General features: G+C 29.1%; 1 protein-coding gene across 3 annotated transcripts; it reads left to right on the top strand.

The window, feature by feature from the left end:
* The first annotated feature begins 5,732 nt into the window (after nt 1-5,732).
* On the top strand, nt 5,733-16,881 carry LOC123299023 (zinc finger protein with KRAB and SCAN domains 7). 3 transcript variants are annotated; one of them, XM_044881158.1, is made up of 4 exons: nt 5,733-6,024; nt 12,344-13,258; nt 13,355-13,606; nt 15,585-16,881. In XM_044881158.1, the coding sequence occupies exons 1-4, from the start codon at nt 5,937-5,939 to the stop codon at nt 16,670-16,672; spliced, it is 2,343 nt and encodes a 780-aa protein (XP_044737093.1). In that variant the 5' UTR covers nt 5,733-5,936; the 3' UTR covers nt 16,673-16,881. The 3 variants fall into 3 exon arrangements, with proteins under 3 accessions (XP_044737093.1, XP_044737092.1, XP_044737091.1); XM_044881157.1 differs by having other exon boundaries at nt 12,344-13,522; XM_044881156.1 differs by having other exon boundaries at nt 12,344-13,606.
* The last annotated feature ends 1,341 nt before the right edge of the window (nt 16,882-18,222 follow it).

Below are 18,222 nucleotides of genomic sequence, written 5' to 3'. Positions count from 1 at the left end.
CTTAACGGAAGATAAATTTAACTCATGCAAATCATCATCAAGAGACCAGTAGCATATTGAATATATTATTTTACATATATTTTAGAACAAAAAACAAGGGTTTCCCTATCAAAATATTGAATGAATTTAAAATATTACAAAAAAATGCAAAAAAACAGTAATAATATGCCAAAGGCAATGTTTTTTTTTTGTATAAAGTTTATATCTCAAAATTTAAATTACCTATCAACTCAAAAATATAACATAACCCATTTAAACGTTACATAACGCATTATTATTTTTATTTTTACAAAAAAATAAAATAAAAGTACAAAAATTGATATTACTCTCGTGTAGTCAGTCGTAGGTACAGTAGACGAAATGGATACCAAAGGTATATGGATAATTGAAACGAAAAATAAAAACGCGTATAAATAAAAAAATGATAAAAACATGTTTTTGTGTGTGTAAGTTGTCGAACCTTGTTGTCTGTCCACTAATATCTGTGCAAGGTTGCGAGAGGCAGCATCAAAGAATCCGTCTGTCTGAACGTTGCGTTGTATATTTTGTGTCCGCGCGGAGTTGTGCTGTCTAGACGGGCGGACGAGATTCGGTGGAGAATTCAAACCTTTATTTTATATACGTACATAAATACATATATAAAATATAAATACATGTACACATGTATACATTAATAAAGTCTGACTAACTTGCATATTATATTCATTTTAAAAATGAAAATTCCTCAAATATTGAAGGTAGAATGGTGTTCCATTTTCTTTAAAATATATAGTGTGTCCCCCGATAAAGGTAACTATACTTGTAAGTTTTCATATTTTTCATTTTAATGATGTATGAGCATGACAACAATGTTTGATTTAAAGGCTCTAAATTTGTTTGTAGGTAGTCTTTTACTCAAAGAATATGTGGTTAAATTTTCAGCTTAGGTATCCGTGCAAATTTTTAAGAAAAAAGTAATTAAAAATCGATATAAAATACATTGGCTCTTATGGAGGAATCTCAAAAAACGACATATTTTGGAAGTTTTTGATAATTTTCATTTGGAATGAATGAAAACAAATTTAAAAAAAACTTTTTAATAGAAAGTAAACATATTAGCAATGAATTAGAAAAGAAAAAAACTAAGTCACACCGTCCATATAAGGGATGTAAGAGCAGGGTAGATTAAGGGTTGAAATTATTTTTATCTTATTTTCAACTTTGATGATGAATTTTGTTATAACTTCATGAATGTAGACGAAAAATAAGAATAAAATTTTTCGATATGTGTCTTGGTTTTCGAAATATCGAAAGCTAAATAATTAAACAAAATTTTCAATTTTCGATATTTTGAAAATTAAGCCTGAAATCGAAAAATTTTATTCTTACTTTTCGTCTTATATCGTCAAGTATTAATATAAATTTATCATCAAAATTGAAAATATCTATTTTTAAATTTGTGCCCCCACTACCATGCTCATACATCCTTAAGAAAAAAAGTCATTCTTTACAAAAAATTTGACTTATTCTGAAAAGTATGTAGGCATATTTAAAACTTCTAAATAATGTAGGGGTAGCCAAAAAATTTAAATCACTATTTTTCTTTTTGGTAAACTACCCTTCCTGTTATTCAGAAAAGTTTGTCGCAATTAACAATTATGATACAAAATTTCAAGAAGATCCGTGTACTTTAAAGTTGTAATTACAAGAAAACGTGGCAAAGAAAATAATAATAAATCAATTAACATGAGCTATTTGAGAGTTTTTTTTTTGTGGACTAAGTTAGAAAATTAAAAAAAATTGATTTTCTCGGATAAACATTCACTAAGAATGAAATTGACGAAATTGGAAACATCGTCTTGAAATTCAGTCATGCGTCTGTGTGTTTTTCAGCAGCATCGTAGCCCCTAAACGGTCGAACCACCTTGAGTGAGAACAGTTTATGGCTAAGTTTCCATAAATCGGTTTACGAGGAATAAATCGCATTTGTCGGGGGTTTTTTAATTTTTGTAAGTTTTACTTGTTAGATATTGTATTTAAGAAAATTCAAGTAAAACTAAAATCCTTTATTGTAAAAAAACCTAGAAAAATTAAAAAGTTTTTCCTCGTGTAATCTCTTCTACATTAAGCACATTATAAAGCTTTAGGCTTAATACTGTAGATGGAGCAATTATTTTAAAGAAAAAAAACCACTTATCACCCTTCGAAATTTATTTTTATCGAATAGAGTAGATTTAGTTCAGTATTTTTATATCTTTCTGTACATTTTAAAAATTTACAACGTTATCTGTATTCTCTTACGTGAAGTCCTCTCATTGTCAGTCCTCTGTAGACGACCGCGACGCACGATCACTTGCTCGACTGTTATATTATGCTGATGCTGCTTTGTTCTTCTTTATAAATTCACGATACACTACAGTACACCGGAATCACCCATGATCAATATACAAAAAAATAAATATTGGTTTTTGTTTATGATAATTTCATTCATCGAAGAAGGTATTATTACTATTATTATAACGATTTTGATGGAGATCTGTCAACATGTTATCATTATGGTGAGATATTTAAATTTATCAATGAAATCAGCATAAAGTGTAAAAGGCAGTGACGGATTTAGGCTTGCTGCCGCCCTAGGCCCCGTTCGATGCGCCGCCCTTTTCGATAGAATGAATTTCATTAATTTTGATCCAGTTTTTTATTTTAAAGTAACTTAATTTATTGAAATATAATTTTTTAAATATTACTGATAAATAAGACAGATAAATATATATATATATATATATATATATATATATATATATATATATATAAACTTTAGACAGATAAATAATTCATATTTCTTTTAATATTAATCAATTTGAAAATTTCTTTTTCCTGGCTTTGGTCCGTGCAAAAACGCCAATTATGTCGTCGTAATTAATTTTTTGGACTAGTTGGGCTTCAATAGACAGTAATGCAAGTGCATTAAGTCTATCTTGGCCCATGCTTGCGCGTAAATAGGTTTTTACCCTTTTAAGAGTAGAAAAAGATCTTTCGCCTGAACAATTTGTAGCAGGAATACTCAAAAAAATACGGAGAGCAATGTCCACATTCGGATAAACATCTCGAAGACTCCCCCTTAAATTACCTTTCAAACGAAACAAAAAAACTCCAAATCGGTTCATTCGCTTGGGCGCTGCGATGCCACAGACAGACACACAGAGCATGTCAAACTTATAACCCCTTTTTTTTAAATATTTTTATGTAGTTGTTAGAAGTAATAATACTCTAACTGGGTAAAATCTACCGGATTTTGATAATAAATTCGTAAAATTTTTGGAAAAGGCTAATTTTTGAAATAGGTTTCTTTCGTTGTAAAAATCAAAGAAAAGGAGTTTTCCGGTTTCCTAAAAATCCGTTTTCTTTGGTGACGTTTTCTTGAATATCTCTGCTTCTAATAATCGGATTGAGGCAAATAATCAAAAGAATTGTTTGTTATGAACTTCTGCACCCACTTTGTCTATCCAACTATCAACATAGGAAAATAACCTCGAAATCTCAAGAAAATCGCATTATCCTCGTATTTTCAACTATCTCTGATAACTTTTTGAAAAACAAAGGAATTGAGTTAGAAATCGAGAAAAAGATGTTATTTATAAACGCATAAAAAAGTATGGTAAATTTTAGCCAAATATATTACCTCAATTTTGAGAAAAACAAATTTTTCTGAAAAATTTTGACAGCTCGTACAGTTCAGTTTTTTATGTACTTTCGGATTGTGTCAAATGTTTTTTTTTTCAAAATCTGATTATGAGCCGAAACATTACAAAACAAAAATGCTGAAAACTCGATGAACTATGATGCTTTGGGGTAGTATATGAATAAGTAAGTAGTCGTAGTAAGATATGTGTACCTTATACTAAGATAATTATTGAATCTTTATAGAAATTCTAAAGGTTTTGAAAGGTTTCAAATTTTGTGATCATAAGAAACACATGATTCGATAAAATTTAGCTACCCAAAAAAATTGGATATTCAAACAAATGACTAAATATTTAAGTAAATCAGTTAACTTTAGTAATCTATTAATAAAAATGTACACAGTTGAGGAAACATTTTGATATTTTATCTTGTTCAATACCGTGCAAAAATACATATTTCAAGGTCGTATACACCGTACACTTTTGATTTTTACTTCATGAATCACCAATATATTATATTATGGCCTCCAATACAAGTAAGATTAATAGCATACAGAAATTTGACGCCTTAAATATAATTAAGAGAACAAATCAAAAAAGTCTTACAAAGTCTTTTAATTAATTTTAATATACCTTCACAAGGGCTGTTTAGCCGAAGTGTTGCAATGTTTCCATCGAAAATGAACGAAAATAAAAAGATCGAGAAGTTTCACCCGATATTAACTATAACATATTCCTTTCGTACTTTGGTACATTATAAATGTAGCGCTTACTTTTTTTTACAAGATATTTTTCTGAAAATTTAAGGTTTTAATTTTAGAAGTCTAATACTTGTTTGATTCTTTGAAGAATTTAATTTTATAACTACTTTTAATTTTTACTGTATGAAATAATTGTAATATAAGTTTAAAAAAGGCATACTTCTGATTTAGTAGTCAACCAAATATGTCAGTACATTATGTTTGGCTAGATAAGGATATTTATTATGACATAACATAAAAATTGCATTGTACTCACTTTAAATTATCTCTGTTTTCTTTAACTTCTGATAACTTTCACAACTCAATTTTGTTAAATGATAAAACATAAAATTCTGACAAAAAATATAAATTGACAGTTATAAATAGATTTTTACATTTTCTCAAATTCATGATAACATGAATCGATTGAAAAAATTTTAGTTTCCTAGGTAACCAAGATGTCGGTTTTTGGTGTCTGTTACAGTTTTTTTGGTTTTAACTTCCAACCAGCAAACAAATACCGTACGATAAGGAACATAGTTCTAACAGTGACTAATTATTGGTAAAAATTAACTAGGATATGTTTGTAAATAAAGTTTTCTAAAAAAATAATAAATAGGCAACTTGTTTCACTTATACGTTATACATGTATAACAGTTTTTCGATTATTTGACAAACACAAACATTTATGTATTACAAGTTGTCTATTTATTAATTTTCAAGTCAACTTTTACATTGACCGTTTCATTTAATTAACAATTTATTATTTATTAACAAATCGAAACATTTGCACCATTAATTCATGCCTTACTAATGATATTTGACACCTAAGAAACACATTCCATGAGGTTTTAGCAAAATGCGAGCGCTTTCTTTAATTTTTATTTTAATTATATTAAGAACTGATTATCTTTAATACAATTAAAAATTTTATTGATTATCTATTGAGCATCTACATCTATTTTGATTATTGGTCTTGTATTTACTGGACTAGAAAATAATTTTCAACACAATTTTTGTTACCAAGTGTCTCTTCTTTTGATTTCAGGTGGCCGCACCAAATTTTTTAAGTAACTTATATTCTCTTTCACTCACAAAAGAAAAATATGGCTGTGTACTTATACTCATCTTACAAAACTACCACTAATAAAATAAGAAATAAATATATGAAAAATAAATTAAAAATGATAAATAAATAATAATAATTAATTTTTAAAAACCAACCAATTTTAAAACATAAAAAAAAAACTGTGCTGTGTTCAATAAAACAAATTATTTAGCAATGTTCGTTACTTAAAAAATTATTTCAAGAAATAATAACAATCTCAATTGAATTTATTGCTCCGGATCCAGCTTTCATCATGATAAGAAAATTAAATTATGCCGTTTGTGTGAAAATGTAAATTTTCATTTTTTTGTTTGTTTTCTGGTGAAATTACAAAAATAATATTTGGAACATAAACTTGCAAAACAAGATAAATGCAGATGCAGTTACAACAATTTATTTATAATACTAATCAACAATACAACAATAATGGCGATCAACTTTTCTGCGTCATTTGCAGCCTGTTTGGCGGCAAATTTGAAAATGCCGCGGCATGTTATGTACTGCATATCACAAGGTATGTTGCATTATTATTTAATATTAAGTTTCAATTCATAAAAAATTATATTTCTAGTGATTTTAAATACATTACCTATTGTTTAATAAATTTACGAATAACCTTGATACTCAAATTGAATGAAATAATTTAATTTATATAAATATTTTATTTTAACAATCGTTTATGATCAAAGCTTTAGAACAAGTCCTTCAGTTCTAATATTTAAATATTTTGAATAGTTCAAAACATGCCTCTAATTACAAATTACAGGTTTGGCGGTTGAAAATTTGTTTTCCATAATAGTTTATTTTATAAGACAAAATATATATACTTTTTGAATTATTCCGATATCCTTTTTGCTCTTCGAGAAATCATATCACATTTATTATAGTTAAAATACCTATACATTGTATTACTACTAATATAAATATTTATGTATAATTAATTAATTCTATACTTATATATTTATATATTACCTATTCTATTTCTTGGAAAAAGATTTTGGAAAAATTCAAAAATGCTTTTGAGGGGGAATTAATGGTATTTTCTGATGACGTAAATGTTTTCGTGAGGAAAAAATATTCTCTGGTGAAATATGACCTCGAATTAAGAAGAAAAACAAGTTTTTTCATGTTAAGGGACGAATTTCTCGATAACGTGACGTGCTGAAGCAATTTTGCAATCAGATTCATAATCAGCACGTCAAAAAGTAAAGTCATGCTTCTGTGACAAAATTTGTGTTGACCAGTGTAATGGGAAAAAGGTTTTTAATGGTTAGAATATTCTGATTGCATTTGACCCCAGGTTCCCAAAATCGAAACCGAGACCTTCGCCAAACTATAACATTTTTCTAGTCCCCTGGAGTATCCATTTACAATCAGCTCTTACACAAATATGTTGGGAACGAAATTCGATTACTAGAATTTTTAATAAGTGAAGAATGAAAATGACATGATCATATTGAGGATATGATAAAAGTTTAACTTAAAACTTTAATTATTTTGTGATCATTTTACTTTTTTTTTTGTTATATGTACTTAAAACTTTCTCTATTCATATTGACTTGGTCGGAAAGTAAAAATTAGTTAACTAAGTATAGATTTTAGTTAGAACAAACTAAACCGACAACGAACATATCTATATGTAAGTATGTTAGTAATTTTGTATGTACTATCATGCACAACAACGGGAACTATCTTATTCTACATGAATTAGGTTTAAAATTTAGATTACTGATATTTCAGTCCCCCCTATTTGAAAAAGAAACTTCATTGAAGTACACTATTTGTAGCCATGGGGAATGGGTTCGAAATGTTATCAAAAACAAAAATCCAAAATAATTGCATAAAAATTTGCTTCGGGACGATCTTTTATGGCGGGTTTTTTAAAAAATTTTGAACGAATCGAAGTATGACTAAATATCTACAAAATATCAAAAAATAGGGGTCTTACTATTTAATTCCAAAGTTTCAGAAATTTTGACTGTTTAAAACACGAGATATTTAATGACTAAATTACGCGAATATTTCTTCTAAAAACATTCCTTTCAACTTTCTTACTTTACTTGTTATTAAATTCTGTCGAGATAATTTATTTGATAATTTATATCGTAAAAAATACCTGGGGAGCAGTGAGTTTTCCATGCCTTGACCCTCGAACTCGCCAACTTTGCAGCTGATTATCGCGGGATTTAAACGACCAAAAATTCCGCAACTTCCGAATCATACAGCTAACGTTATTTTGAACCTATTAAAATAAGACAAATTTGTCTACAAATGCTTTCATGCTGGAAATACCTTAACAATCAAAAGATATCATTTGCCATGGATGGCATGGCTGCTTATTAACTTTTTTTACTTCGATAATTTGCACCTTTTCTTGAGTAAAGTACAGAACTATTAAAACTTTTGTCCACCGATAGTATACTTGTAAGTAAGGTAAACATGAAAATAAAATCAAATCAAAACTTTTATAATTTGTAAACTTTTTTATTAATTTAAAATATTTTATTTGATAGAAAAGTCATTGACTTTTTATGTATATATAACACACTCACAACATTTTTAAACAACTTTTTTCACACTTTTTTGTTTTTTTTTTTGAAAATTATTATAAAAACTGCATTAATAAATTTTATTTGTTTTAACAGTTCAAAAAACTATTAATATCCGTTTAATTTAAATTATTTTCAAGGCCATGAATGTAATTATACAGGGTAATTTTTTAAAAGTATTCATCTTAATAATACAGAAATTTCGAAATGTAAAAACACATACAGATTTAAATTTTTTCCTGCTATTTTCATGATCAAACAGGTCAACTTTTTTTTCTTAAGATATTTCCGGCATGGTATTTGCAGTTCCTATGCTAAAGCTGTAGTAATATTTTTTTTCGACAGAATTTAACGAGAAATTTAAGAACTTAATAGGGCTTACTATTAAATCCCAAAGTTTCAGAAATTTTGACCGTTTAAAACACGAGATAATTATGCCTACGTCCCCATTTTGACTAATTTACGTCAAAATTTGTATCTTAATTTTTTTTAATAATTTTATTTTAAAAACATTCAACTCTCCTACTTTTTTTCTATTCTGTCGAGAGAATTTTTTAATATCGTACAAAATAGCTAAGAGGGCAGTGAGTTTTACACACTTTGTTTGAATGGGAAAATCGCGAACTTCATCTGATTATCTCGCGATCTAAACGACCAAAATTTCTGCAACTTCGGAATCTCGCAGCTAAGATTATTCTGAGTGTGAAAAAATAGACCAAATCTGTCAAGTACATTCATGCTGGAAATACTGAAAACACTTACTTTTTAGAAGTTATTGTTTCTTTGTCAACAAAAGACAACTTTTGTTTGAAATTTTTCTTTCTTAGACAACATTTTTTTGCCACCCTGTTTTTACTTTTACTGCGGCTAAAATTATAACGAAAGAATAAGAACAAAACTTTCCTAGCAAATTTTAATTATTTTTCAATAAAAAATAAGAAATAATTAAAACATTATTATTATATTTTTGTATAAAAAATTTTAACAGATGGAAACTTTAAAAAAATCATCTTGGATTAGGAAAATTTTTTTTGTCTTAATTTAATTTTAAAACTTCTTTTTGTCTTTCCCGGAATTACTAAAATTAATTGATTAGTCATCTTTAATATTGCGGTTACGAAGTTATTAATTGAAAATTTTCCTTTATTTTAGTTTCTTCTTAAATTATCTATGACGGAATTTTCCTTCCATTGTAAGTAGTTGTATGCAGGCCTTCATGACATCCAACTCTTTACTCTTAAAATAACCCTAAGGAAACAAATAAGCCGATAGTAAAATATAAAAATGGGATAAAATAAAATCTATGCTACGAACTTTTTAAGATAATTCATGGATTTTTTGTTATTTTAATTCAAATTACGGTTTTTGGAAATAGAGGATATAAGGAAAAAAATTATGATATTTTCGTCCAAAGTAGGCATTTTTAGAACTTTTAGAAGCCATTGTCAGAGCTTTTAAATATTTACAATTTTAAATCCTATTAAAACTGTTAAATAAATAAAAAATGTTTCGCTTCTAAAATTCTACGTTGTAGGTTTTTTCATAACAAACAATTTTAGCTTTATTATTATGTCTAGGAGCGGAGCTATAAGCGAAAATATGAATAAAAATGTCTCATTTTTTTTAAATTACTAAATAAACAAAAAAAGCCGATGTCTGATCAAAACAAAACTAATTTTTTCAAAATTACTGAGGAAATTTTGCATAAAATACATTTTTCCCAGATTTTTCCATCTTTAACGGACAAAATTTTTCATGGATAGACTAGGGCCCCTACGGACATATTTTAAAACCGAATAATTTCATGCATGGTTCTATTCCATTTAGCTCTACGTCTGCAAGATGAAGTCTGCAAGAGCGCTAGTTTTTGAATTGTGATACAAATTAATGTCAGGTATTTATTTTCAAATTCTCTACACTTGAAAACTACGAAACATTCATCTTCAAATTAAGGTAGCACGAGCACCAAGGCAATTTTAGATTTAGGGTTGAAATTATTTGTACCTTATTTTCAACTTTGATGATTTTGTTATAACTTCATGAATATATTCGAAAAATAAGATTAAATTTTTCGATATCTGCCGTGGTTTTCGAAATATTGAAAGGTAAATAATTAAACAAAATTTTCAATTTTCGATATTTTGAAAATAGCTCAAGATATCCAAAATTTTATTCTAACTTTTCGTCTTATTGACAAGTTATAACATATTCACCATCAAAATTGAAAAAATATTTTTTTTTTAATTTGTGCCTTACTAATTTTTGTTTTCGATAATTTATTAAGGTTTTAAAGTGGTTCAGCCGTCACATGACTGGTCAAATAGTTAAATAGGCAATTTGTATCACGTAAATGAAATAAAATGCTATAAAACTATCGTAAAAGACAAAATTTCTACGTCAATTTGGCTATTTTTATACCATGTATATATGAAATATACATAGTATATTAAGTTTTGTCCCAAGTTTGTAACGCTTAAAAATATTGATGCTACGAAAAAAATTTTGGTATAGGTGTTCATAGAATCACCTAATTAGTTCATTTCCGATTGTCCGTCCGTCCGTCTGTGGACACGACAACTCAAAAACGAAAAAAGATATCGAGCTGAAACTACCTTAGAGCAGGGTCAATATTTATAAATATAAGGTATTAAATAATTATTTAAGTAGTATTTAATCGATAATTAAGTGAAAAAACTGTATAATAGAAACGGTCAATCGTGAATCTCAGTCTATTGTGCGGTTTTTTCTTAATTATTCATTAAATACTACTTAAATAATTATTACTTTATAAATAGTTACCCAGCACTGAAGTACGTTAAGCTGTTCCGTCAAAATTTATAGAAAATTTGATCCTGTACAACTTGTATAATAAATGTTAATACAATTGAAGGCAAAAGAAACGAGATATTCACAAAAAACTGATTGTCTCGGCCTTTGACTTTGAATATCTAACGCCGCGCACTCGTGAACATATGTGACTTTGGGACAACATTTGTACTATCAAAAAAAGGGTTTATACAAAAATTAGCTGATCCCGTTAGATTCCGAGGTGAAACCCTAATATGATTGGAGTAAAATATGAACATTCAATTCACAACTATTTCGAAAGTTATGATAATCCTTTAGTAAAAATAAGGTGCGTCAATCCTCCTACAGTTTCATCTATAGAAATAAAATATAAGTATATAAATAATTTATATAGAAATAGAATACAAAAGTTCAATTTAATATGCCATTGGGTTCAAATAAGTTTCAATAACAAGTACTATATACATATACTTAACAGTCGCTAGTTACGTCTTCAAATCAATTTCTGAGTAGATTGAATGAAAAGACATAATTAGCACCGTAATTAGTGTAATGAAAATAATTGACCAATTAAAAATTGTCTAACTTATGAAATGTTGTTTTATAAATAGATTTAAGCATTGAAAACGATTTATACTCACCTACCTCAAAGGGATCGTCTATTAGTTGTGACGGACGATAATCGTCATAATATTTTTTTTATTTTTATGTAAAAAACAACTCGTAGTGAAAGTAACTTTTGGAAATCAGACCAATTATTTTCGGTTTAATGTAGTATAGTAATATCGAATTAATATCATTCTAGTCAAATCAGCCATATGTGTTTATAATTGACAATAATAACACTGGTCGACAAAATTTCATTTTTTTATACCATTGATGCGATAGATTATTTTGTATTGTTTTGTCAAAACCAAGACCAAATGTACGAGTACAGTGATAGTAAACATAAAATTTTACTGGCTTGGGCTATTTAATCATCTTTTAACACTCATTTCACATATTAATTGCATGCTATTCGATTTAAAAATAATAATAATAATAACCATATAGTAGGAGAAACGAACAATTTTTAGGAGGTATTTTGGGCACTTTGAAAACTTATCCAATACTTCTACGATAGCTGAAAACAAAATGAACAACAAATCCTCAAAGGACCCCGTAATATTAGATGAAAATACCTTTCTGTGAACCTTTTTCTAATACATCCTTAAGTGCTTTTTGAATCATTATGATCAAACACTCTCACGGCCACAAAACTTTTTAACGAGTAGTTTTTCATAGAAGAAGTAGGAGACAAGGTGCCTCAAATACCTCTCAAAATTGTCAGTAAGCTCTTAGGCTACTACTTAATAAGGTTATTTGTATAATGGCTGTCCAAAACTCCAAATGTAAAGAGTTTTAAATGAAACACTTTTTTTTTTACTATAGGTAAAATAACCATCATTCTTATCATAAAATCATTTTTTTCTGCAGATACCGGGGCGCCTTACGTGTTATATAAAGATGGTATGGACAGAAATCCACAGACACAATGGGGTAGCTCATTACCAGATACCAATTACAGTAGTCATGGACTTCCTCCCCCCACGAGTAGTCCACAGCACCAGACTGCACAACATACTACACCTCAATGTGGGTCTGGAACAGCACCTATAGATAATACAGGTTCTAGTGGAAATGATCCAGTACCAGCATTAGGATCACCTGTTGCTAGTCCATATCCAGCCGCTGTTCCTGAATCTCAAACTACAAGCAATAATAACAATAATAATAATACTAATAATAACAATAATAATAATAATCATCCAGCAAATTTAAGTACAGATGAAGATCTACAAGATAATCAAACGTCACCCACAACAAATGCAAGTGGGTTGCCACCAACTGCTGAAGTTCCATCCTCACAGCAATCATGTTTTAATCCTCCCGCTGCTCCTTTACAAACCACAACATCTACAAGCAATACTCATAGCAATCATGGGAGTAATCTGACAAATGGGAATCAACCCACAGATTTACAAGTGCAGTCTGGTCAACCAGCTTATCCTGGCCAACAGCCCCATTATTACAAAGACTCCAGAAATGGATCGCTGAATTCAAATCAAAACAATTCTTTGCAATCATCACCAATGCCTCATCATATGTTGGGAAATATACCTGGTGGATTTTCATCAGCTGCAGCTCTACATTATCTGAAACAACCTGGTGTGATGTTGGGATCGTTAGGTGGAATCGATGGTGGAAGTGGAAACAGTCATCCATTGGTTGGCGGTTCTGATGGTCTATACGGTGGAAGCAACGGCATGCCTGATTTACTGTCTCCATCCCAACAGATGAGTGGTGGTCATCATCAAAATGGTCTAGGCGGGAAAATGAAAAACAGTAATGGTATTAATGGCGACTTGCGTTTATTTAAATGTTTAACTTGTGGAAAAGATTTCAAACAAAAAAGTACATTATTACAACATGAACGCATCCATACAGATTCGCGTCCATACGGATGTCCTGAGTGCGGCAAACGTTTCCGGCAACAATCACATCTCACGCAGCATTTACGGATCCACGCAAATGAGAAACCCTACGCATGTGTGTATTGTGAGCGAACATTCCGACAACGAGCGATCCTGAACCAACATCTGCGCATCCACTCGGGTGAGAAGCCGTACGAATGTAACGAATGCGGCAAGCATTTTCGTCAGAAGGCGATTCTCAATCAGCATGTCCGGACACACCAAGGCGAGCCTTAGAGTTTTAATTTTGCCGGAAATATAAAATATCAGTGTGTCTAACAACATCGAAATATGTTTTTATTTTTTTTTTCATTGTTGATTTTCTTTATTTTCATTTTTTTCCAGGTGAAAATAAACAGCCAATGAATTTCTTAAAATTGAAATTTGTTTAATCATAAATAAAACCAAAATTCAAAATTTAAAATTAATCGAAATTCAAAATTTATTTTAAAATTTAAAAAATATACACGGGCACAAAATTTAAAAAACAAAACTGATAAAACTAATTGGCTATAATTTTATTAAAAACTCTTTGCTTTGGTGATTGTCAGGGCAATAATTTGATCAAATTTTTTAAATCATTTTTTCTATCATTTTCTTTTTATTATAATACAAATTCAATCAAGAAGTTCGTTAATCAATTTATCACAAAAACGTTATTATTTAACTTTTCTGTGTCGCTAGACATTCTGATTTGAAGGGCCGGAAAAAAGCAGGAAGTAAAAACATTCATTGATTCATGTATTATTTATTAGTAGTCTAAGATTATGAGACTCATAAATTGTTTTTAGTAAATTATGAAAGAAATTAATCATAATAAATGTTTTGTTCCCTTATTTTTCCGGTTTTTTCCGACCATTCAAAACTCTACGTGCTCTTAAATATGAATGTGCCTAAAAATTACAATTATTAAAAATAATAAAACTAATTGGCTGAATTTGTAACTCTGAACAATTTATTTTAGTTATAAAATAAATATGTTCAGTTACTTCAAAATTTTTTTCATTTCATAAATTCATTTTCAAAATTATAAAAAAAATATAAACATATAGTATAGAATATCTAATAAAATATTCATTTTTCATTGCATACCCGAGTGCATTTAAAATTGCTTAAATACTTTTAAGAGGCAGGCACCTGTTAAATTTTTCGTCATACACTGCACTAATCGCATTATAGTACAGTAAAAGATATTACAAAAATTGGCTAATAAAGGAAAATGAAATAAATCGATCACATTTTGCTAAAACCGTTTCGAGTTAGTGGCGCAAACATTTCTATTTGTTAATAAACAATAAATTTTTAATTCAATGAAACGATCAGTGTTAAATTTCATTAAAAAAATTAGTCGTTAGGCAACTTCCATGACGTAAATGTAAAGTGTTTGTACAATAATCGAAAAATATTACACATGTATAACGTAAACGTAATTCAAGTTGCCTATTTATAAATTTTATAAGTCTTTAACTCTAACATTGATTGTTTCATTGATTTAACAATTTATTGTTAATTAACAAATAGAAACATTTGCAAAACTAAATCATGCGTTACTAATGATATTTGACACCTAAGAAACACATTCCATGAGTTTTTGCAAAATGCGAGCTTTCATTTTCCTTTATTTGTAACATCTTTAACTGTACTATTATTAATATAAGTAAAAAAAAAAACTTTTCGTAAAAACTTTCCTCTTGGATTGATTATGGTAGAGCGATTTTTCAGAGCTTAATCTCTTCGTCTAGACTTGATCGTTTTTCGCTCATTTTTTCAAGTTATCAGATGTCGATCAATAGGTTTTTTTGAGATCTAGATCTTTCCTATTAAATTTGTTTGCATTGGACGTCAACTTTTGTTTTATCACAAGAAAATGTATTTTTACTTTTGCGGATTTTTTCGGTTAACTTAGCTATTGATTAGCCGTAAACATAAAATGCTATGTTTTTTGGCTTGTTTTCTTCTATAACAACGTAACTTTTGTTTTCTGATAACAATTTTGTTTATTTTAACATTGAACCTCCGTAGATTAATTGGAATACTATTTAATTCTTGTGTTTCAAGAAAAATTAAAGGAACGAAAGCAAATAAAATGGATTTGTTTAGCATTTTTTCGAGCTAAATGCACTCGGTTTAAATATTTTGAACAAATTTTAATATTTAAGTATCTCTTATAAATATATAAATATAAAACGTTTAAAATTTTACAGATGTAAGTCCACATCTAATATTTAAAAATGGAATGACACCTACGTTATGGCCGTCAGATGTACCATTTCCAGCGGATGAGGGCAAAGAAGAAGTTGCGTCAACTTATGGGGATGGCGATTCACAACACCCTGATCAAAATCGAAACTCATGTTTCAGTCCAAGCGACCCTATGCAATATCCTGCATATTTCAAAGACGCCAAAGGTATGAATCACAGTGTATTTGGTTCCGGTAATTTTGGAGCGTTACAATATTTGAAAAATGGGATCAATGGTAATAAGGGCTGTTTACCTGATGTGATACAACATGGACGATCAGCTGGTATGCCACTTTATGTACGATGTCCAATTTGCCAGAAAGAATTTAAACAAAAATCAACATTATTACAACATGGTTGCATACATATTGAATCAAGGCCTTATCCTTGTCCGGAATGTGGTAAACGGTTTCGACAACAATCCCATTTAACACAACATTTACGAATACACACAAACGAAAAACCATATGGATGTGTGTATTGTGGGAGAAATTTCCGGCAAAGAACAATTTTAAATCAACATTTACGAATTCATACCGGTGAAAAACCATATAAATGTCAACAATGTGGTAAAGATTTCCGTCAAAAAGCAATACTTGATCAACATACACGGACACATCAAGGTGATCGACCGTTTTGTTGTCCAATGCCGAACTGTCGAAGAAGATTTGCAACAGAACCAGAAGTGAAAAAGCATATTGACAACCATATGAATCCACATGCGGCTAAAAATCGAAGAAGTAGTAGTAGTAGTCTAGATTTGAAACATTTAAGTGGTCCCACTGGTGGTCCATTAAATGGATCACTCGACTTAAAACATTTAAGTAGCGCAAATCCATTAAATGGAATGGATCGTAATGCTGCAGCATTATTACCGGGTGTAGTTAAACCAGAATTATATTTCCCACAATGTTATGCACCAAATTTTAATGGTACTGGAACAACACCATCATTTCCACCAAGCGGACAAACAACACCGGGTACAACAGCAGCCGCCGCCGGATCATCAAACGAATTCAAGTCACCAAATACAGCAATTCAAGCACAGTGACTAATGCCCAATTGGCAATTAAGCCACTGTATCGGGTGACATTAAAATACATTCGATGACAACATACCAAACAACATTAAAAGGCACTAATTTTAATTATTAAATGACTGTACACACAATAATTAATAAAAAAAAATTAGAATATTGGTATTTTATAAGTGATTGTGATTATTTTAGAAAGTATTTTACATAACGATTTTATTGAACAATGCGACACAGCTTTAAAAACAAAACAAAATGATCATCTATTTACTACATTTTATCAAAAGCATTTAAAATAAATTTTAAAACGTTTAACTGAGATAATTTTAACAAGTTGTATAAAAAATAAACACACAAAAAATGATGCAGCGAAGTTAAATTTTAATTAAACTATGTTTCTAAATATTATCGTAAGAATAATGTACTCTCTTCCTTGTGTGAATTGAATTGTTATCTTTTATAGATTTAAAATTAATAATAACTATTTAAGAGTGTGATTTTTCGAGACGGTGCTGAAATAAAGAATGGCGTAGGGTAACAAAAAATAATGAATATAAATGTATACAGAATTTTAGCTCAAATTCTTCTTAAAAAAAATTTAAATAAATCTGATGTCAAGTATTTATTGAAAATTAGGAACAAAACATGCTTTATAATATATCAAGCAGTTTTTTATACCTTTCAGTTCAGTTATTTAGAATGAGATAAAAGTACAAAATTTGTATTGTTTTCGAGTTAGGTATCGAAATTCGACTGTTTATTTCTGCATCCAAAAAAAATTTGACAAAGACTATTTTTCCACTATTTAAAATCACGTAACTTCATCAACAGGGAAAGCCGATATTCTCTTAAGAGCCAATCAATTTGTTTTGTGTTTAAGTCTTTCTGTTTGTCTGTCTGTGGCATCGTAGCACCTAAAGTATGTTGGTCTCTTCCATTGCGATGTGATAAAACAGTATAAGTAAATTTACGAAACTAACAAAAAAGAAAAGACTCTGAAAATTTCTTTGTTAAGGGAAATTTCACTGTAGAAAATAAAGAATAAATTTCTTACATCATTATATTTGGTAATTTATATGTTAAAAAAGGGGAGCCAAGGATTTGCGCACATTAAGGCGCAACATACTGACTAGGTACTAAAATAACATTTTTATATAATTCATAGAGACTAATCTCGAGTATGTGCCTCAAGAGCAATCGCCATATCCCTGATAACGAAAACCGATTTATGAATTGGATATTTTCAATTTAACCAATCGGAATGAATAGGATTCAATTGGAAAAAATTTCTGATTCATTCCAATTGATACCAATTCAAAAATAATATTATACGAACTAACTCTTACAAATATAGTATGGAAATTGACAAAGAAAAATCTATCGCTTCACTCCTCGTGTTTCCTCTAATCTGCAGCTCGATTCGAGCATAATTATATAAACTGAAAATATTTCTTTCTCTCTAAAAAAAAATTAAAAGCAATACACACATCTAAATCATTAAACATACCTACTTTTCAAATTATTAGTTTACATTATTCTAAACTTCGAAACTTATAAACGAATTTTTA

The sequence above is a fragment of the Chrysoperla carnea genome, chromosome 4 (genome assembly GCF_905475395.1).
Source record: "Chrysoperla carnea chromosome 4, inChrCarn1.1, whole genome shotgun sequence".
NCBI classification, from domain to species: Eukaryota; Metazoa; Arthropoda; class Insecta; order Neuroptera; family Chrysopidae; genus Chrysoperla; species Chrysoperla carnea.
The sequence above is the reverse complement of the archived record's forward strand: the minus strand, read 5'-3'. Positions and strand labels throughout refer to the sequence as shown.